This window comes from Ascaphus truei, chromosome 21, assembly GCF_040206685.1.
Source record: "Ascaphus truei isolate aAscTru1 chromosome 21, aAscTru1.hap1, whole genome shotgun sequence".
NCBI lineage: Eukaryota > Metazoa > Chordata > Amphibia > Anura > Ascaphidae > Ascaphus > Ascaphus truei.
Window position 1 is genome coordinate 3211085 of NC_134503.1, and position 23079 is coordinate 3234163.

At 47.0% G+C, this 23079-nt stretch overlaps 2 protein-coding genes across 11 annotated transcripts in view; one reads left to right on the forward strand and one right to left on the reverse strand.

Annotated features, from left to right (window-relative positions):
• Positions 1 to 23079, reverse strand: part of RIBC1 (RIB43A domain with coiled-coils 1) — a 538781-nt gene that overhangs the window by 57341 nt on the left and 458361 nt on the right. The gene's annotated exons all lie outside the window — the stretch shown is intronic.
• Positions 1 to 23079, forward strand: part of IQSEC2 (IQ motif and Sec7 domain ArfGEF 2) — a 73476-nt gene that overhangs the window by 17699 nt on the left and 32698 nt on the right. For 5 of the 10 annotated variants that reach the window (XM_075578470.1, XM_075578472.1, XM_075578484.1 and 2 more), the window contains exon 3: positions 15679 to 15774. The exons of the other annotated variants lie outside the window; for them this stretch is intronic. In XM_075578470.1, coding sequence (XP_075434585.1) covers positions 15679 to 15774 — 96 coding nt within the window. The remainder of the gene's footprint in view (positions 1 to 15678; positions 15775 to 23079) is intronic. 10 annotated transcript variants of the gene reach the window in all.

Here is a 23079-nt window from a genome sequence, read left to right on the forward strand (position 1 = left end):
TTTGAAAAAGAAGAGGGCGGCTATTTCGCCTTCAATTTCTCTTGATGCTAAAACGCCCCCTAAGTAGCCTTACTTTATCAGGACCAATGTGGCTGCTATGCTCTAAAAACTGTGTAAGAAAAGAAGGGTGGGGCGGCCATGTGTTGGTCCTTTCTTCCATGTAACAAAGGAGGGAGTAGGGGGTACAATACCTTTTTATTGAACCGAGTAGTTGATGATGTTACAGGCTTTCCAATGTCTCGGGGTCCTTCATCGGGTCCTACCCTAAGAAGTGCTAAAGCCTGTAACATAACTACTTGTTGGTCCAATAAAAGGTATTGTAGCCCCTACTCCCTCTTCCCTCTTACTACTCCCTCTCCCTCCTCTCCCTCTCCCTCCTCTGTTACTACTCCCTCTCCCTCCTCTGTTACTACTCCCTCTCCCTCCTCTGTTACTACAGGCATAAGTAGAGCGCTCTGTAATACATCACTTTGCATATTATGTTTCTTTAACACATTAACTTGGTGTTAAACCGGTCCTTTCACTGGAGCATAACTTTGCAAAGAGAGCTGGATTTAGACACGACTTGTTAGCTTTGCGGTTATTGTGGGCATAGCTTAAATGCCTTTTTTATAATACTACAGGAAAACATTTAGAAATGTCCAAAGTGGGAACAATAACTTCAATAGAATATTTGTTTTCGGGCTGATAATTTTTTTAAAAGATTTTTCATATGATTTTAATTTGATGCAACAAAGTCAAGACTTGTGTTCATTGTGTATCTTGTTCCAAACTCTCCTGATTTCAGATTAACTGCATAACATGAGGGTAAATGGTTTTTGCCAAAACAAATTTCTAAATGGAATGGCTTGTAGGACATTTTTAGGTGGGACGGTACATTTAAAGGGTCTTTCTGTTGCATTTTGTATTGTTGCTCATTTAATTGAAAAACAAAGCGCTATGTGCACTCTGCAGGGAATTTGATTTTCACTGAAGCAAAAAACAAACATGCATGTTAGATGACGTTTAAAATAAGATGTCGATTACAGCCAATGTTAACTTTAGCCTCCGCTCCCCCCACCCTCGCTCCTTTCCCCCCGCTCGCTCCTTTCCTCGTCCCCCGCTTGCTCCTTCCCCCCCTCGCTTGCTCCTTTCCTTCCCCCCCCTCGCTTGCTCCTTTCCTCCCCCCCCGCTTGCTCCTTTCCTCCCCCCCCGCTTGCTCCTTTCCCTCCCCCTTGCTTGGTCCTTTCCCTCCCCCTTGCTTGGTCCTTTCCCTCGCTTGCTCCTTTCCCTCCCCCCCGCTTGCTCCTTTCCCTCCCCCCTCGCTTGCTCCTTTCCCTCCCCCCCGCTTGCTCCTTCCCCCTCGCTTGCTCCTTCCCCCCTCGCTTGCTCCTTCCCCCCTCGCTTGCTCCTTCCCCCCTCGCTTGCTCCTTTCCTTCCCCCCCTCGCTTGCTCCTTTCCTTCCCCCCCTCGCTTGCTCCTTTCCTTCCCCCCCTCGCTTGCTCCTTTCCTTCCCCCCCTCGCTTGCTCCTTTCCTTCCCCCCCTCGCTTGCTCCTTTCCTTCCCCCCCTCGCTTGCTCCTTTCCTTCCCCCCCTCGCTTGCTCCTTTCCTTCCCCCCCTCGCTTGCTCCTTTCCTTCCCCCCCTCGCTTGCTCCTTTCCTTCCCCCCCTCGCTTGCTCCTTTCCTTCCCCCCCTCGCTTGCTCCTTTCCTTCCCCCCCTCGCTTGCTCCTTTCCTTCCCCCCTCGCTTGCTCCTTTCCTTCCCCCCCTCGCTTGCTCCTTTCCTTCCCCCCCTCGCTTGCTCCTTTCCTTCCCCCCCTCGCTTGCTCCTTTCCTTCCCCCCCTCGCTTGCTCCTTTCCTTCCCCCCCTCGCTTGCTCCTTTCCTTCCCCCCCTCGCTTGCTCCTTTCCTTCCCCCCCTCGCTTGCTCCTTTCCTTCCCCCCCTCGCTTGCTCCTTTCCTTCCCCCCCTCGCTTGCTCCTTTCCTTCCCCCCCTCGCTTGCTCCTTTCCTTCCCCCCCTCGCTTGCTCCTTTCCTTCCCCCCCTCGCTTGCTCCTTTCCTTCCCCCCCTCGCTTGCTCCTTTCCTTCCCCCCCTCGCTTGCTCCTTTCCTTCCCCCCCTCGCTTGCTCCTTTCCTTCCCCCCCTCGCTTGCTCCTTTCCTTCCCCCCCTCGCTTGCTCCTTTCCTTCCCCCCCTCGCTTGCTCCTTTCCTTCCCCCCCTCGCTTGCTCCTTTCCTTCCCCCCCTCGCTTGCTCCTTTCCTTCCCCCCCTCGCTTGCTCCTTTCCTTCCCCCCCTCGCTTGCTCCTTTCCTCCCCCCCCGCTTGCTCCTTTCCTCCCCCCCCGCTTGCTCCTTTCCTCCCCCCCCGCTTGCTCCTTTCCTCCCCTTCCTCCCCCCCCGCTTGCTCTTTTCCTCCCCTTTCTCCCCCCCGCTTGCTCCTTTCCTCCCCTTTCTCCCCCCCGCTTGCTCCTTTCCTCCCCCTCCCCCCCCACCGCTTGCTCCTTTCCTCCCCCTCCCCCCCCCCACCGCTTGCTCCTTTCCTCCCCCTCCCCCCCCACCGCTTGCTCCTTTCCTCCCCCTCCCCCCCCCACCGCTTGCTCCTTTCCTCCCCCTCCCCCCCCACCGCTTGCTCCTTTCCTCCCTTTCTCCCCCCCCGCTTGCTCCTTTCCTCCCCCTCCCCCCCCCCCGCTTGCTCCTTTCCTCCCTCTCCCCCCCCCCCCGCTCGCTCCTTTCCTCCCCCCCCTGCTCGCTCTTCCCCTCCCTCGCTCCCCCTCACTCCCCATGTGAATAGCTGCATCTAGCATCACTATATGACTGTAAGGATCATATTAGTAACAGATGGGGAGGGGGGGCTGGGTCACATGCGTAAAACCTTCGTATGAATCACGGTGTTAGTTAGATCTTGGTGACTCCTTAAGGTTTGGCAATGGGAAGAACATTGGCTCTGGGCCATTGATATTTTAAGTGACCAGTGGGTGGTGGGAGGTTATGCCAAATGCAAATATAAATTGCGCTGAGTGGGGTCTGACTGTCTGTTCTGCAGGTTCCTTCTCTCTCAGAAAAGCTCACTTCTAACTTATTATCTGTCTGGTATGTGTGTGGGGCAAAGCACATGGCAGCATTTCCTTCAGTCTCACAGCATTTAAACCCATCCATAACTATTCGTCTTGAACAGGAGTGGCCAACTCCAGTCCTCAAGGGCCACCAGCAGGTCAGGTTTTCAAACCATGCCTGCTTCAGCGCAGGTGGTGCAGTCTGACTGAGCAACCTGTGCTGAAGCAGGGATATCCTTAAAACCTGAGCTGTTGGTGGCCCTTGAGGACTGGAGTTGGCCACTCCTGGTCTATAACAATCTGCTCATCATGGCCTCCTTCCCACCTCCTCTGCTCTCCCACCTACTGTGCTTTTCCCTCCCTGCCTCGCCTACCTGTCAAACTGCTTCTTTGGCCATCATGAAATATGAAAACGCACCACCTGAGTGAAACGTTTCGTTAGCCCGAACTCATGGGCACTTCTCCCCAGGGCCAGGGAGGCCTTCACCACGTTACACGACAAGACACCAACAGCTGCTGCGCTTACACCATTTCTTACAGTCTGTGTCTCCCTGCCTGGATAGTAAAACTCAGGGCAGGGGTTCCCTTTCCTGTTGTGAGTTTTTAGATTGGTTGCACGTTAGGTTTAGAATAATAGTATAAATAAACTTAAACACAGGACTACATCATATTCAGAGAAGTAGAAGGTGGTGTTGGCTATTGTCCTGTCCCATGTGGCACACAGAGGTCTGCTCTCCTACACTCCTATTACTCAAACAGCCTTGGCACAGGTGTGCCCTCAAACCACTCGAGCCACCCATCAAATTCTAGGACACCCTAAACATAGCCCCATTCTAATGAAGGCACCCAGGGCACACATGCCTTCACACCACTCCAATGCTTAGATTGCCTGAGCACCGTTGGGCGTCTTTCGGTGTAATATTGACACTCCCAGGGCATAACTTCCTTCCTATACTTTAAGTCAGGGGTGCTAAACTCCAGTCCTCAAGCCCCACCCACAGGTCAGGTTTGCAGGATATCTCTGCTTCAGCACAAGTGGCTCAATCAGCGGCTCAGTCTTTGACTGAACCTGTGATTGAGCGACCTGTGCTGAAGTTGGGATATCTTGAAAACCTGACCTGTTGGGGGAGGGGGTGAGCATGAGGACTGGAGTTGAGCACCTTTTTTCTTTTGCATAATTCCTAAGCAAATGTTGGCACAGTGTTTTCTTTTTCTTTTTTACCCCTCGAATTTTCACATTTCCTCCTGTACCTCTACAAATGCAACTTCTAAGCCCCGCCCCTTCCTTCCCTGTCCATCAGTAAATGAGACCCTCTTCCTGCCTCCATAATCCTGAGTCTCTGAGCACGGGCTCCCTGCTGTTCTTCCATGTATCTGTCTTGCTGCCCGAGAGGGTAGCTGCTCCTATATTTGGCAGCGTGTTGCTATGAGGATAGGAGAAGCGATGTAGTATAGATTGATGTTGCTATGAGAAGTGAGACAGATGCCAAGAGATGGGGTGGGAGTTTGTGAGATTTTGTACGCCTGCAGACATTGGCGCAGGAAAGGGAGTGTGGGGCGCACTTGGGGTGACTGCCTTATCTGCAAGAAGTTCTCCTGTTAACCCCCACCCTCAAAATGAAAAACATTTTATAGAGGTCTGTGTAAAATGCTTGTAAATGCAGTATAGCACATTGTGAGGTCTTAACAACACATGGGTGGTGTGTGTCTTTGCTTAAAGTTTTTCTAAGGTTTCTTGTATAGTGCCGACCGTGTATGCAGCACTGTACATAGAATTTTACAGGCTCAATTAGCCCCTTACCCATAGAGTTTACGATCTAATTTTGCTGCCGAGGCACAGGAAGATAAAGTGCTTGCCCGAGCGGACACCGGGCTCCCCTGCTTCAATCTGTCATGGTTTAAAAAGCAGCCTTGTTTCCAGCCCGTAAAAATAATACTCTTTAATCTACATTTACACTAAATGCTAAATGTCTGCTTCCTGCTGGGCTGACGCTGCTCCCTTCACGCGCTCCTTTTGCTGCGCTGTGCGTCGGAAGCAGTTCTGCTCCGTGTAGCTGTATTCGCGGTCACCTTCTGCACGTACAGGTGCAGCGAGGGTCATTGCACTCGCTCAGAGCACACACACAATTGCGTAGCCTGTCCTACAGCGGCACTCCGTGAGTTTGGTTACCTGCACTCGGCTCTGGAAAGCCAGAACGGATCCCACCATCCCTGAACATTTGGCATCGCGCCTCTCTCCTGCCGTTTTACGTCTCGCTGCAGCGACATGCTGTATGGGGACTCCAGGACGTGGAGCACAGTTCGGTCCTTATTAGGAGCGTCAATAGAATTTTATGAATGAAAGGGTTAAAAGACAACTATATTTCTCACTTCATAATCTGCTGCGGTACCGCCCTATCGTTGCCGTGGAGACTGGCACTGGTAAACTGTACTATAAAGGGGGGAGCTACTGTTTTTAAAAAAAGTGCCCCTCCCCCTTCCCCTCCCTCGTTAATTGTTGGGGGTGAGTCATTCTGCAGCTGTGAGATTGTGCATGCTCTTTTCTGTGGCTGTTAGGCTGAGTCCCCGGTGATCATGGCGGCGCGCGCCATGACGTGCGCGCCACACACCGCAGCCCTCAATGGGGCAGGCCGCAAAGCGCTCTGACGCGTACGCTAGCGGGGAAGACGAGAATTTTGTCACGTGGTCGGCGCACAGCCAATGGCAGGGCAGATATGCCCCGTCATGGCCGCGCGCCCCATACAGACCGCCGATCTAAACTGTAGTCTACACGAGCCGCCATGCCGCCGGGCGAAAAGACAGGCCCGGGACTTCCTGCGGTGCTTGTTTAGGTTCATTACAAAGCCAGTTTAACCATCCTCTCACAGACGATACCCAAAACGTCGAAACTGCTGTCCAGTGAGTAGGAGTAGGATTACTGGCTATGCATTTAACCCAGCCTGTGCTGAAGGGCTGTGTAATGCCGCAGGCATAAGCTTGTAGGGCTCCATGTTAAAATGGATTTGAAGCAAACGGTGACCGTGTGCTCATTTCCATGTCATTTCCCAGAATCCCTGGCTGCAGTGGAAGCACTGTATGCTGAGATAATGGTGAAAACTGGGTCGCAGATCTGTCTAAGACATGTGAATGTGCTCACAAGTGATATTTTTATTTGCTTTTGAGTCATTAAAATGAAAGGGTCTGTTTTCAGAGGAAGCCACCCCTCACTGCCAGAGGAGGCAGTGCACTAGTGGCACTGCGTGATTTAAACAAACCTACTGAATTGTGTGTGTAGGCTGTGTAAAAAAAAATATATATTGATCCTTGGTCCTCTCCTTTTCTCTCTACACTGGCTCCTCTTTAACCTCATCTCCTCCCATGGATTCTACGCCCATTTTTTCGCAGACCTCCAAATCTATTTCTCCTTCCCACTACTCTCACCCGAACTTTCCATCCGTATCTCTGCCTGCCTTTCTGCCATTTCCACCTGGGTGTCCTCCCACTTCATACAAATTAACCCAGATAACACTAAAGTCCTCTACTTTTTTGCTTTCTCCTTTCTCTCTCCTTTCGCTCACCCCTCCATCCCTTATGCTCGGAACCGTAGTCACCTTTGACCCTTCCCCCCCCCCTTCTTCGCCCAACACATCACCCACACACACAATATAAGAAAATCGCTCCCACTGTCAAACCATCACCATGCCACAGACAAGACTAAATCCTGACCCCTGACCACCAACCAGGCAAGCTCTCAATACACCTAACCCATAGCCCGACCATAATGTTCCCACCCCCTGCCCACCAACCAGGCAAGCTCTCCATGCACCTAACCCATAGCCCGACCATAATGTTCCCACCCCCTGCCCACCAACCAGGCAAGCTCTCCATACACCTAACCCATAGCCCGACCATAATGTTCCCACCCCCTGCCCACCAACCAGGCAAGCTCTCCATACACCTAACCCATAGCCCGACCATAATGTTCCCACCCCCTGACCACCAACCAGGCAAGCTCTCCATACACCTAACCCATAGCCCGACCATAATGTTCCCACCCCCTGCCCACCAACCAGGCAAGCTCTCAATGCACCTAACCCATAGCCCGACCATAATGTTCCCACCCCCTGCCCACCAACCAGGCAAGCTCTCCATACACCTAACCCATAGCCCGACCATAATGTTCCCACCCCCTGCCCACCAACCAGGCAAGCTCTCAATGCACCTAACCCATAGCCCGACCATAATGTTCCCACCCCCTGCCCACCAACCAGGCAAGCTCTCACTGCCCCTAACCCATAGCCCGACCATAATGTTCCCACCCCCTGCCCACCAACCAGGCAAGCTCTCAATACACCTAACCCATAGCCCGACCATAATGTTCCCACCCCCTGCCCACCAACCAGGCAAGCTCTCCATACACCTAACCCATAGCCCGACCATAATGTTCCCACCCCCTGCCCACCAACCAGGCAAGCTCTCACTGCACCTAACCCATAGCCCGACCATAATGTTCCCACCCCCTGCCCACCAACCAGGCAAGCTCTCAATACACCTAACCCATAGCCCGACCATAATGTTCCCACCCCCTGCCCACCAACCAGGCAAGGTCTCCATACACCTAACCCATAGCCCGACCATAATGTTCCCACCCCCTGCCCACCAACCAGGCAAGCTCTCCATACACCTAACCCATAGCCCGACCATAATGTTCCCACCCCCTGCCCACCAACCAGGCAAGCTCACCATACACCTAACCCGTAGGTTGTTCTCACCCTTGCCCACCCCAATGAAATAAAAATAACTCTGTGCCCATCACATAAAATGTTCCATATGTAAGCCCACCATTGGTTAGTAAAATAATGTACAAGGCCCTGTGTAAGGGAGCTTTATAAATGCTATAGCTAAATCCATCTCGGGAGCAGAGATACGTACCTTTGGCTTGTGTCCCTTTCACTGTATTCATGTATAACTGAGAAGGATTCACCCTCTGGTTCTGCTGCACGTATTGAAGTTTGGGGGGGGGGGGGGGGGAGGAATTTTCTTTAGAGGTATCCAGGAGTTAGTGGTGGACTTAAAAAAAAAGGGGTTTAGTTAGACTTTTGCCATTATATCCAGCTGTGTTCCTTCTCTCAGAAAAGGTTTATTGGTAAAATAATGTTTTCACTGTTTTTGAATCGCTTCATAAATGGGGTATTTTAACCCCTTTGCTGACAGACTATCCTGCAATATATTGCAAGGAATGGTTAACCCATTCCCTATCTCCTCACATAAGTGACCTAGAGGCGTTCAGCCAGACCTTTGCTTTCTGTAAGGGCTCCCTACATTGTGTGCAGCGCACGTATAGCAGCGAGACTGGGAATAACCGTATGGAAAGTATCAGGAATTCAAACTTTCACTTCAAATTCTGCCCAGACAATTTGCTGAAATATTGAAGGAGCTCTGATCATCGACTAAAACAGGGGTTCTCCAGTCCTTTAAGACCCCCTCCCCCGAACAGGACAGGTTTTCGGGATATTCCTGGTTCGGCACAGGTGACTCCAACCAATGGCTCATTTGAAGACTGCACCACCTGTGCTGAAGCAGAGTTATCCTTAAAACCTTACCTGTGGGGTGGGAAGTTCGTGAGGATGGGAGTTGAGAACCCCTGCACTAAAGCACACAAAAGGAACCGTTTCTGTTACAGAGCCCAGGGGTGCAACAACATCCTGTTATTTGGGAGGGTGGTTAGAGAGGACAAGGAAGTTACGTTTGCCAACTTGTGAGTGAGACTTGCAGCATGTTGCACGGTGAGAGGTTGCGGAAAAACATTTCAAAGGCAACCCCCTCACACAAATTAGGGTGCACTGACCGTCCGAAAATAGCCCTGTGTAAAATCACGCACTTCACCATAAAGCAGCGAAAACCCATTGACCACCGTAACTATTTAGGGCAGCCCCCCCCCCCCCTCCTTTATCCTTTCAGTGTAAAGATACTATTGCTGTGGCTGGGATTTTCTAAATATCAAACAGCTGCCTGACATCATATTTTTAACACGGCAGTATAACATTTAATAACCTTTTTGCGTTCTTAAACTACATTAAGTAGCATAATAAAATGATCTTGAAAGAGTTACTCTCGGGGAACCCCTTGAAGGCTCCCGAAAACCAAGGGTTCTTTGAATTGCTAACTCGCCGTACACTGGCTGCTGCTGCTCTGGTTTTTTTTGGCACTGGTGAGATGAAGTAACATTCCCAAACGGTGATCCCGCAGGTCCTCTCTATAGCTGTCCTGCCTCTGCCCGACACCACTCTCCCTCTGGTACTCTCACGCTGGTCAGGGTTGTGAATCTCGCTACCATGTGACAGTGCTGGAAACTAGGAGTTGGCTCACGGTGATGAATTGGTATTTCGGCGCTGGGCACCCTATTACGGCGTCAAACATTGGCTCTGACTAACTACATTTGTGGCAAACGAGGCGGTTATATTAACACAAATGCATCATGTCTGGGCGGTAGCAGAGACATACTAGGATACATCTGGTTAAATGTTTAATATTCCACTAAGTAGTTTGCCATCTGCTCAATAAGCTTTGGTTTAGTAATCTCTTTTATCAAGGAGTGCTTATTCTCTGTATACTCTTGGCCTTGATAGGTTTGTAATACCGTGGCAATATCTACCTTTGAAGCACTTGAATCCGCTTTTAATCCTAATGTTGACTCCTGTGACCTTGGGTAAGTCACTTCATCGTCCTGTGTTTCAGGCACCAAATATTAGGTTGCCAGCTGTTCGGGGCAGGGAGGGATTGTGCCTTCAAAGGCTCTGTACATGGTGCCGTTCCCTGTCATTACTATATAAGGGGAAAACAACGCAAGTGTGGCAATGGCGTGTACGGCAATCTTTAATCCCTTTTCAATGTGCTTGGCCTCTTTTGACAGCGAAGGGTTTAAGTGACCAGTAAGTCAGAAAAATCACCTTGCAGCTCCTAACCGTCCAGATGTAAGTTGGCCAGGAGCCATAGAAATTAATGAGCAAAGCATATGTCTATTCTGACAAAAGTATTACAGCATAAACTTCTCTGCAAAAAAACAAAACAAAAATGTTTCGTTACAAAATTGTAGGAGGGAGATTTGAGTGCACGAGCATACGTGCTGCTTGGGCGCCCTCTTGTGGAAACACTGTTAATGGAGGAATCTGTACATACATTTACAGTGCATACACCTCTGTGAGGCACATTAACATCCAGCTTTACATTTTAAAATAAAAGTATTTGGCAGTTGTGTTATGGGAGGTGTGCTAATTGTAACTAGTATATCCATCTCCCTACATATTACCAGGCTCATGCTGTGTGTTATATACAAACGTACTTCCCTTTGGGGAAATTGCAGTGAGGTTTCTGCTAAACAGACTGACCCAGCCTGTTCCCGGTTCTGTACAGTCAGCTTGTCACTTTGCATACAGCGGTCTCCCAAAAGGAGAGATGTAACGCAGTCCCATGGACAGAAGCCGAGGATATCATTTGATCTGCGGCTTCACAGCAGGAAGGCAAGTGGACTGGCCGGGTGTGTCAAGTGGTACCAATCGGCTGGCAATTTCTGTAACTTGTCAGCTAAAGTAAATATAACATCAAGCAATTCTATTTGTTGTATCTGAAGTTAAATAAAAAATATCAACCGACTGCTGCTGTGTTGAAGCAAGTGGCTTTGCTCCACTTTTGATTAGTGATCTGTGTTGATTCAGTTGTGAGGAGGGGGAGAGGGTGTTTCATTTCTCCGGGCCATCTCTGGGCCTCCCTGTGCTGGGTGAGGTCGGTGTGGGGATTCTACGCATGCAGGCCCCTCTGAGCGACGGTCATTAATTGCAGTGGATGAGCCAAAGGAATATTTGACCCTCTTCACTCCTGCTGCGACCTCTGACACTCATTGCTTTGTAGGCCCCCTAATACACGGTTCAAAGGCTTATGTTTATTCCTGCTTAGAGATGGACTGCACAAACTTGGCATGCACAACTTATCCTAACCTGCTCACTGAAGTCAATGGACTGTTCCCAATTGTTCTGAGACACGCAGGGGACCTGCGTCTTCCAGCACAAGCTATACACATACAAAATCGCACAATGCTACACGGGTTAATGGGTCACAAGGGAATATATACAAGGATTCCCTGCCATACTCTAGTAGCCCCCAACGACTCCAGAGAGAATTACATTTAACCCCTTGGGAAAAAGACAATACATTTATTGACGTTTGCAGATCTATATATAATAAATCTGGGGTAAATTAATCCTGCTGGGTGTGCGGATATATACCACATACACATAACAGCCCCTTGGGTAGGGATACCTTACACTGATGCCGAATTTAGAAAAGGGAATGTCAATTTGAATTTGTTTACAGGGAACTTTTCTAAACTTTCAAACCGAATTCCACTGGTAAATGAGGTTCCAGTAGATGGATTTTATATAAATTACACTGGCAACAACAATCAATGTATGGGTCAGGTGCCTTCACCAACCAATGAAACTTGTGTAGAAATGTATTTACAGCCAGGAGATAAAAATTTACAGGGAGGATGTGGCCTTAATTTTACAGCTTTATCCATTAACTTACTTAACCAAGAACAGGTTCAGATTAGATTAATGGCCCTACAGAATAGAATGGCTCTAGACTATATTTTGGCATCAAAGGGGGCGTATGTGTCCTCGTTAAGGAGCAATGTTGTGTCTTTATTAGAGATCAAAGTGGTAAGATTGAGCATGATCTAGAGAAGATAGCAGAGATACAGGAGCGATTAAGGAAAGGCAGAGGTGAGAGATGGGATCCGTTAGGAATTGGCGAGTGGGTTGGTTCCCTGGGAGCGAAGCTAATGAGTGGATTTGTCTGTGTGCTTGCAGTACTGGTTGTTTTGTATGTCTGTGTCGTGTGCAATAAATCCTTGCTGCAAAGGTGTGTAACACCCTCTACCCAGGCCATGCCACTGATCACAGACGGCCCCGCAGAAGATGCAATCTCGGAAGGAAAAGTCAGTCCCCCTCAATGGAATACAGATGAAGTTACGACAGAAAGACCAATCTGGCTGATATAATAGCCGGCAGCTCTGAGATTTTTCAGAACTATCAAAGTCATGCAATGTTGGACCCTCCAGGCCAGCACGATGTTTATGAGTTTTCTCTGAATTATCCTTAAAATACAATTTTTTTAAGAATAAAAAGGGAGGACTGTGAAGATTTGAGATAAGGGGTGTGGCTTGGGCTATATGAAGACAGACTATCATCACCACCATTTTGGCGCAGCAGCCTTTTTCAGTGTTTGTATGTATGCGTATCTGTTTATTTGTGTATGAAAGCTGCGCTGCAGAGCATCGCTCCTAAGCAAAGACTAACCCTCGTATAGTTCCTACTAGTCATGAAATTGAAATAATTGCATTGTCACAGTTTCTCTAACCAACTCATTCTTGCTGAGCCCCCGCTTCTCATCTTGCAGCTACACACACAGGGATGAGCGGGGTTACTCCTTAAGTCAGGAGGTTATGAGGCCCAAATTACGGGGAGATATGTAGGGTAAAGGTTAGCTTACGAAGCATATATTTTTGCTTGGATAAGGTTTTTTGTACAGTATAAGGCATTATATTTTTCTTCATCTCTAAGCCAGCCCCCTTAAGGGGCGTATTACTCATTTGAAATGTTTAAAAGTGTGATGTCAAGCAATATGTGGTCAGAGGAACGAGCTCATTTTTGAATTCTCTCTCAATTTTCTCTTGGTGCAATAAACTCACTGATATTTTGAACCCTAGACTTATTGATATTATTTCTACGCTTTCACACAAGTGAAACGCATATTCATGTAACACGTTCTTTCCCATCTCTCACATAACTGCAGTACTTTAGGATACATTTTGAAAGGCTTTTTTGATTTAAACAAACGTCTGACTTCCGCTAACATGACAACCAGTGGTAAAGAATATTCAGTACGTACTGATGCTTTTAGCGTTTCTTTTCCTACCTAGTAAATTGGGCTGCACGTCTAACGTTGGTGCCCTTTAGCTTTATAAAGCAGGGATTACAAGCAGTGGCCCACCTCTCCGCCCAGATGGTTGGTGCTGGTTAGGAGGTTATGTCTCTGGGGCGTGGGCCAATTCCATACCGATTGGCAGACTCCACGTTCACATATATACTCTGCTTTACATTTATCTCTGGAATTCCTTACCTCAGCTCAATCTTTAATTAGTCTCTAAAAACGCAGCCTTGATCTCCTCCTCACATGCCTCTTCCTCCTCACATGCCTCTTCCTCCTCACATGCCTCTTCCTCCTCCTTTTCCCAGTGATATGTCATCCTTCATTTCATTTGCTTCCACATGTGTCTACACATCGTCTACTTCAAATTAGGTTGTAACCTCTTCTGAACAGGGAGAATTCATGGTGCCTCAACTTGCCATTGTATAGCTACGTATTTATGCTGTTTGTATGTTTGTCTTCCATTCTTCATTGCATTAACCTGCACCTCATGGAACATCTTATTGCTAATCTATCTGAGCTGCTGAAGCTCTGACATTTCTTATTGCTCATTGGGGTTTGTCTGTGCCAAAAACCTAACCACCTCCGTACTTTGCAATATACCACTCAAGGGGCTTAAGATTAGTTCTTGCGCTCATGTTGCAGTAACACAAGACAGACATGATACCCTCTCTGTACTTTCTAGCTACCCTGAACTCAGAGTTTGGGAACCCTCCGTCATCCTATATCCGAAACGCGTCAATTCTTCTGCCCCATACTTGCCCTCCTTTCTCCATTTCCCCCCTGCCTCTGTCTCCCTCCCCTTCCTCTCTTCCTCTTCCTGTGTGTACACTAACTGCAGTACTGTTGTGTGGCGTTTACATGGCGTTCTGCAACCTACACTGTGACTGTTGTTTAGGACGCTGTCAGGTGTGAGTGCGGGGTGACTGCTGCAGCAGCAGCACCCATTTGTAATACAGATTTGTGTTCAAGCCCTGTTGGCTCGGAGAAGGGATACATATACGATCAGCACGCGTGTCCCCGCAACAAAACCCCCATTACGTCAGTTTAAGACTGTTCTCATTTTAACTTCATCAATGTGGGATCTAAAACATTTACCGCCCATTTAAATATACCCGATCAATATTCTAAATACTATTAGTAAAATAATTTAAATGTACTACACTAGTGGTATGCCACCAATGAAAATAATCATGTCCACAATAAAGAACGCAGATCAAACCGTACATTAAGGCAGGAGTCTGCGTTGATTTTGCTTTTCTTTTTAAAATTAAATTTTTGTGTGCATTTTTCACTTGTTTTTAATAGATCTCATATTACCCTTTCCATTGTGGGTTGTTTTTAAAACCTGATATACACATGAATGGGAGGTTAAAATGGAGCTCTCCCCGGAGCCCAGTGCAGTCTGCAGGTTACCATGGTAACCTCAGAAGCTAGAGATTCAAAATGATTTGTAACACAGAAAAACCCCAACCGGATTAAACATGTTTCATGGGGCCGTATACTAACAGTATGTGAGTTACTCACTTAGGCTTGTGGGCAAATTACCTCCCAATACAGAACAGTCCTTTTTTAAATTTGTTTTATTTGTTAATAGGAAAATATGCCCCAATATAAACCCACACTTATAAACAAGATTAGGGCCAGGGTCCTCAAGGGCCACCAACATGCCACGTCTTGGGGTTATCCCTGCTTCAGCACAGGTGGCTCAGTCATTTTGACTGAGCCACTGATTGAAGCAGGGGTATCCTTTAAAACCTGACCTGTTGGTGGCCCTTGAGGGCTGGCGTTGAGCACCCCTGCCCTAACGTCTCCTCTTTGAACGTTCACCATATGCAGAGCCTAAAGATTCTCTTTGCTCTAAAACATATTCCTAAAATGTAATATAAATAGTTTTGAATGTAGAATCCTATTGCAAAACATTCACACTGAGCATTTTGGGTTCCCGGCCATAAATGCAATTTTAATAACAATTTGTGTGTTGAACGAGTGAGACACCATTAAAGTTTGAAATTGATCTTACACGAGTTTAGACTCCCTATATATTATGTAGACATAATGGGCCTGCCTACCCACAACCCCAACCTTTCAACCCGAAATCTACATGATATTCCCTACCCATCCAGAACAGAAATGCACCCCTGTCTCTAATCTAAACACCACTCTTCTGGAGGGTCCCTGCTCCTAATCTGAAGCATCTCTCCTCCTGTCTACTTTCCCTCTTTACCACCCTCTTTATCACACATGGGCCTGTGTGACATTGTGTAGTGCTTTGTGGGGTGAGAGTTGTGCACCTGCTAGTAGGCTGTCTTTCCTCTGTCACTCCTCCAGCAGTAATGTACTGAGAGGAGCAGTCTGTCAGCCTGGGGTCCCCATGCTAGCTGCTCCTGGCTGTGCGCTAACCAAGGGTTTGCTGGTCCGAGCTGTGTGTATGCCCCTTATCTGGGCCCATGTCTCCCATCTTGGGGTCAGCGCTGTCACTGTTGTCTTGTGTTTAAGTTCTGTCTTTTTCTTGACTCTGTGTTTTTTTTTCTTTTTCTCTCTCCCATCTTTCTTTCCCTCTCTGCTTGTTCTATTCTACCTTCCACCATCCTTTTTCTACTTCCCCATTCCCCTCTCTCCCCCTCCCTTCCCCCTCTCTCTTGCTCTCCCTCCGTTTCCCCCTCTCTCTGTACCCTGTAGGTCCTCCTCGTCTCACACTCTCCACCAGTACTGCTGCCCCGCTCAGTCGCAGCTCTGCATGCAGCTAGCTCCCCCCGTCAGGCATACTGACTGCAGGTAAGAGCTAGTGCGACAGCCTCCACACCACGTCTTCTCCCACCACACTGACACCCAACCCAGGCTGCTTCCACCCCCAGACCAGTCATCGCTTCCTCCTTACCCACACCCCTCCCTATTCCATCACACACCAGTGACTGTTTACTCTCCCCTCTCTCATCGATCCGTTTCTCCCCCTCCCCACAGACCGATCTCATCTCTACCTTCCATGGTATCCATTGCCTCCGATACACATTCTGCACCTCAACGGGAGCCAAATATTTTCCTCCCTCACTTGTCCAATACACGGTGACACCTGTTGTTGTCCCCAAACCATACCTGTATCCACCTCTCACTCTGGTTTAAAGCGCACAAACCATTTTAGAACTTGTAACCTGTTTATCGTACTCTATTAAATTGGCATCCTGCCATCATTGCAAAACTGTGCCCTCTGTACCATGTTAAATGTACATGTATTGTATCAGAGTATATTTATTTAGCATGTAGGCTGCTTATTACTAGTTTGTCTGCATGAACACCAAGTAATTCCGCACTAAATGACAATACAAGCGATTTTCTGTTTAGCCATGTGACGTCTATCCAAATAGCAAGTTTACACACTAAAGTGAGATACCCTAATACAGGTTATGCCTTTGTAGCCTGTACTATGGCTGCTGGTGAATCTTGTGCTCCTTCTCCTTGGGCAGTACGGAAGAACGGGATCAGAGAAATAGCACAGAGCACACTAATCCGATTTTGCAAGTATACACACTAATCGTAACGTGACCAAGGCCTATTCTAATACCAGCGATTTGCTTTTATAAATAAAGAAATGGCGTGTGCCAACTTGGTAAAAACTTTGGCTCTTTACTAATTTCCCCATTACACATTTTATACCAAATTAGCATGCCCCTGGCACTGCAAATGTATCCTTGCAGCAATTTGTAAACACAAACAGGTCCCAAGTAACGTGTGCGACACCGTGATCTGGCAGAACATGGAAGCACAGCATCTATGCCTTCCTTTCACACCGGAACATTCCTGCATCCATTGTATTCATTTCTGAACGCTTTTGTTGGGCACTAGTGCACCTTTTTTGTTATGAAGGGTAAACAAACCTTAACATGTCCATCTATCACAGCCTGCATCTTCAGGACCCAAAGCATACCCACGCATACTGCTTCCCTGTCCCTTTCCAACTCTTTGTCTATCTGTTGTCAGCTTTTTATTTATTTTATTCCACACCACCTCTTGAAAATCCCATTTATTTGCGCTCTGTTTCTTGTCTTTGTGTCTCACTCCCTGCTTTTTTTTTCATCTCCCCACCTCCTATTTTCTGTCTCCACTTGTCTCTGGTCACCCACTGTCTCACTCTCTGCCCCCTCTACTCTCTCTTCCTCTCTACTCTCTGCCGCCCATCTGTGTCTCTCCAGGGAAGATGATGATGAGGAGGAGGTTGTCCATCAGTTTTGCTGCCCTGCCTCTGAGTGCAGCAGTCCGTCCTCCAGGTAACATGGAGTGACGCCTGGTCCCCACCCCCTGGACTTCTGCCATCTCCCCCTTCCTGTCCTCTGGACCACGGGTCATTTTCAAGGAGTGGCCGACCAATCCCCTGACGGGTTTTCATCGGAGGACAGTGTGACTGAGTATGGACCCTGTGCTTCAGCTTGGATGCAATACTGACGCCTTCTTGCAGGGGGAGCCACATGTTGATTGCCCACTCCCTTCACTCTCTGTGCCTCCTGCGTCAACACCCCAACACAGCAAAGAGACAGCCGCTAATCTCAGTATACAATATGCACAGACACTGATACACACGCTACCCAACCCTCTACCTGCCAACCCTCTACCTGGCACGGCTGGGACTGAAAGGACCTGGGACAGATCTCCCTGCCACATTAACCCGTTCTACTCTTCTCTCAGGAGGGCTTCAAGGGGCTCATCCTGCTCTGATACCAAATGGTGTGAGGTGTATTTGTGAGTCCTCCAGACATCCCCGTGTGGCAGAGCTCCTCTGTGTACTTCCTATGCAGTAATGTGGGGAGGCTGCCCGCAGACCAAACCTTGTGCATGAATCTCCAGCCACCCAATACTCTGTTTCCAAGCCTCTAAATCCCTCTCCTCTGTCTGTGTGACCTCTAAATGCCTTTCTGTGTGACCTCTAAACGCCTTTCTGTGTGACCTCTGAACCTTTTGTCTCTGTCTCCCTCTCCCCCATTTTGTTTGTGACCTCTAATTCTCCTTATCAACCTGTGTGACCTCTGAGCTTTCCTGTTCCCTTACATCTCTCCACTTCTGCCCTGCTCACTCTGTGTCCCCCAAAGCTTCTCCTTCCTTGCGTGTCCTCTAAAACTTCTTCTTTCTGCCAGCTTCCAATGCTTTTCTTTGGTCCCCTAGGCCTCTTCCTATTCCTTCCTCCCCTACGAATTCCTCTCTCTGTAAATAGCTCTTTATGACACTCTCCTCTGTCAGAATAATTTAAAATAAAGGTTTAAGAGCTGCTCCTGTCTGAATAAAGAGAATTGAAAGCTGGCTAAGGATCCTCATTTCCTCCCCTCTCCAAGCTCCCGGATGCTCTATGATTGTAGTGCCTGACGGGCCAACATTATATTGTAAGCTCAACGGGGGCAGCGAGTCATTGTGCCCACAACATGCTATGCACACACAGTGTACACTCAGCGCTTCACAGGGAAAAGGATTGGTGAGATTATTCTTCTGTGAGGCAGATTGAGATGGGTTACATACACTGCTGGCTTCTCACCACTGGGTGTCTCCTCTTCACTTCTCCATGTCACATACAACCCTAAAAGCTTTCTCTGTGATTGACATAGGGAGGTGGGAGCATGAGGAAATGTGAGTGGGCCGGAGGAAAAGGTTTCTGTTCTATCTGTGCAGTAAATCTAATGGGTGACGCTTCAGGTTGTGCATGTTAGACAGTGTGAGCCCTGACGTGCTGCTATACTCGCGCGTCTGGGTCCAACACAGCAGGGGGCTCCACTCCAGTTCTCAAGCACCCTCCCCCCCCAGGTGGCCCAATCCGTGGCTCAGTTGAAGACTGAGCTACCTGTGCTGAACAGGGGCTGATTGAGTTACCTGGGCTGAAGCTGGTATATCCTTAAAACCTGACCCGTTAGGGGGGACATGAGGACTGGAGTATAGCATCCCTGCATAAGGGTGTGGAGGCATCCATGATTTTTGTTTTTATTTCCCCCTGGCTGATCTCCCTCCAGGGATACATCTGGAAATTAAGAGGTTATAGTACTCCCAAAATATTGCTAAATGCTGACTATCCTTTCCCCCCCATTCTGGTTAGTGGGGGTATTGGAACGCGCTCTTTTTGATTTTTGCCAACAGGTGATAGTTTCTAGGAGCCCTCATGCCTCAAATGGCAGTTCAGCTTCTGGGAGTCTGGATATGTTATCAGTATCCTACATTTGGTCTGCCCTTGCAGCTTTTAGGGGCTGTGTCCTGCACTACAGAAGGACCGTCATATGTGTACCTAAATACATCTGATTGGGCAGTGCTCAGAGAATATAAACCGGATAAAGGTCGTGACATGCGGAAACTTTACCACGCGTTGCTATTTTTGAGGTCTGGCTAAATACCCCCCATATGGGCCAGATAGTCCGTGTCTGCTTTCTCCTGCCATGTTACATGTCCTGTTTATGCCTGCATGTATGCCTACGCCTCTGTATATCCCTGACTGACCGATGCAGGCTACCAGAAGTAAGGCTTCGGTGGGCATCTCGCACTGACCAGTACTTATTTTGTACTGTAATGCCCCTTTCGAATGAAGGAGAAGACAGCTTTACTATTATTACTATTTAATACGGGATAAAGGAATGATATTAATGGGTAGGAAAGAGCTGACAGTGAAGGGTAACATCCAGCCTGAAGTGCTTCATTCTGTTTCCTCTTGTGTGTTTTTCTTTTAACTCCCTTTCTCTTCTTCTTTTTTTTTTTTGTTTATTGAAAATGTTGTTTAGTTCTTCAAAAGAAAAGGGCATCAGTTGTATTTGTCTGCAGTCGCTAACATTAAATCAATTTCAAGAGAAAAAAAAGGAGAGGAAAATAGGACAAAAACATGAAGACAAATATAAGGGCAGAAGCATATTAAAAGTAAAAACTATTTGTTCCACTTGGTACAGAACCAGAGTTCTCGATTTGTTAATACAACGGAGGATCAGTGGGAAATCGGATCTTATATTATACGAGTATCTTCTCCCTAGTAGAGACCTTTATTCAGGTAATTTCTGGATTGTGCTCACTTCTAGTGGTCACACTTAAAAATGGGGCATATAACACAATTATGATGTGGTTGATTTTGTTATGAAATGTTATGTAAACACGCAGTGTCCAAGTAAATTCACGCAAACGGTGCAGTCACATGCACAGGATCAACACAATGAAAGCATCCATCATCAAAACCAGTCTAGTAGGAAGGAACAAAATAATACATTCCTGGCATCTAATGCAGCGTAGATAACTGGCTAGGTCTGTACCCACGACAGGACACACGGGTATGTTGGTAAAGGAGTGGGGTCAGACTGATGATATGAAACTGTTTTATTTGAAGGATTTGCTATTTAACTATTTTACTGGCTCTGCACTTTAACCCCGGCTGTGCTGCAAAGCTGTGTAATGCGGCAGGCAGAGGCTTATGGGGGTTCATGTTGCACTGTGTGCTCATTTGCATGTCATTACCCAGAATCCCTGTCTGCAGTGTATGCTGGGATATATAGGGGGAAGCGCAGGGCTGCAGACCTGTCTGAGACGTGTGGCTGTGCTCACAACGTGATCTTTTTGTTTGCTGAAGGAACTTGACGACGGGCACGTGCTGTATAAGGTGCGGAAGTTTCTTTGCCTGTGTAAAGTTCCCCCTTTCTGCAGACTGTTCTGCTTCATACAATGTTTATTCTTGCTTTATTGAAAGAGAACAATTACGTCAATCTAAATGCAAAGTTCCACTCATCATCCAGTCTGGGGGGGAGAGGGAAAAGCTTTTACAGTATTTTTATTTTATTTTTTACCTTCGTTGATTTTGTTTGGTTTTTCAAGGTGTTTACTTTTCTTTGGATTACAAAATAAGAGAAGTGACGAGGACCTTTGTTTGGTTTTTCAAGGTGTTTACTTTTCTTTGGATTACAAAATAAGAGAAGTGACGAGGACCTTTTTTATTTGTGTATTTTATTCTCTCTCCATGTTCTACTTTTTATTTACTGTTTCATAGAACGCAAACAATAAAAGTGTAGATACCGAAAAACAGAATACATTTTTTAAAGCATGTACAAGTAAAGCTCCATTATATACAATATACTCTATTGTATACAATATACATCAGTGTTTCTCAACCTTTTTTTAACCCATGCCCCCTGATAAACCTAAAAATCTCACCCCCCCCCCCCTTCAAACCTGCTTCCCCAATATTTTTATTTGAAATGACGACTAAAACAAATCAAAGCATTTGTACATTTTGCAAGGGAAAAAAAAATATTTATTTCGATCTTCACATTTATTAATTTATGTCCATGTTTTGCTTCGGTTGTTGCCACGCTGCTGGCTTGCCACAACGTTCTGGGGAAATGGCACAATGTAGGATTCTACGTCCAGCCTGTTGTGGGGCTTTGTTTTTATAGCCACAGAAAAACCAGCTTCGCAAAGGCATGGCGCTGAGAATGACACGCAGGGCCCGCTCGCTTGTTTGCTCTGTTCTTCAAATAAAATATTATATTATAGTGTTTTTTTTTAATTACACACGCCTCCCCTGAAATCCTAATGCACCGGGGTTGACAATCACTGACATACATAAATCATACCGCATTAAGGGAGAACAGCCCTATATAAGACATTATTAACAAGACTATTTTTTAATATTGCTGAACTAGTTGATGGCGGCTGTGTTTTGAATTGTTCTATATTGTGTCAGAATATTTTAAGCATTTCTGGGGAGGCTGGATTATTCCAGGTGAACGCCTCGTGGCTTCCCGCACCCCGTTACATTACCCCCCCCCCACCACCACCACCAACCAATCAAGCCTAACCACCCACTCCGGGCAACTACTCTTAACCCACCCTCTACCCCCATCAAACACCACCACACACAGTGGTGGGCAATAGCCCTATTACCCAAATATGGCGAACAGCACTTTTGCCCATTCAAATATACATTACTGTACAATAAAATACAAATTACATTTGTATCCCCCCTACGGAGGTTTATATCTCTGGAAGCAGGGGGTCCCTGGAGTTGAAATTAATAGGGTTTACCTCCGGAGACCCTCTGCTTCAATACAGTATATACAAGTAATAAACCATTTGATCGCTGTAACAGCTGCTCGGGGAGACACGGAGAGACGGCTTCTCCCTGGGACGCCATTGCGCAGCTCTTGCAGGAGGGTGGCCGGCCTGGTAGGATTAATTCAGCGGTGGTCCCATTCAGAAGCGGGGACACTCGCTGAGTTAATCCTCCCGGGCTGCTTACTGCTTGGTCACGGCCGTGCCGCCACCCTCACGTGCCCACGGAGGCAGTAAAACCTGCTAAATCTGTATGCCCTTTGGTTAGATAAGTGATCTTGAAATAACCTGCTTTAGTGGCATGGGAAAATTCAAGTTGAGATTGATTTATTTTTGCTAGACCTGTTTCCAAAATTCAAATGTGATTTGGGCATTCGCTGACTGCGTGGTAAGGTACACACTTATTGCAGCAGTAACATGCTACTGAATCCAATTAAACCTGTTATCTTTTTCCACAAAGGGTCCAAAGAGAGTGGTGTATGAAAAATAAATAATAATAATAATACAGGGAGCAGGTGGCGAATACATATCCTTATCCCAAATTTCTTGTGTAGTTTGCTATGCTTCTCTCAAAAATAGTACACATAAATTAAGCTTTGTGAAAAGGATTTTTATGGGTTACCTGAGGCAAAATTGTGCAAGGTCTGCAATGCTGAAATCAAATGTAGTTAAAATATTGTGATTTAATCGAAGCCATATTTTTCTATAATGGGGAAAATGGTAAGAATGTACCATCCTTATCCTTAATATTATTTATGTAAAATATCCCAACGCTTCCAGTAAATTACTTTTTTGAGGTTTTAAAGAATGTTATCCCAGTATTAAAGCTGCAGTTCAGGCGCCCGTTTTTTTTTTTTTTACTTCAATAGTTTCAGTTGCGCAATCTCTACTTACCTAAAAAAAAAAAAAAACTGCATAGCTGCCTGTCAATTCGTTCTCCGTCTATTGATTTGGCAAAGTTTGGCGACATCTTTAAATATGGGGAATGTAAATCGTTGCTATAGGAACAAGCATGCTTGTTAAAATAGAATA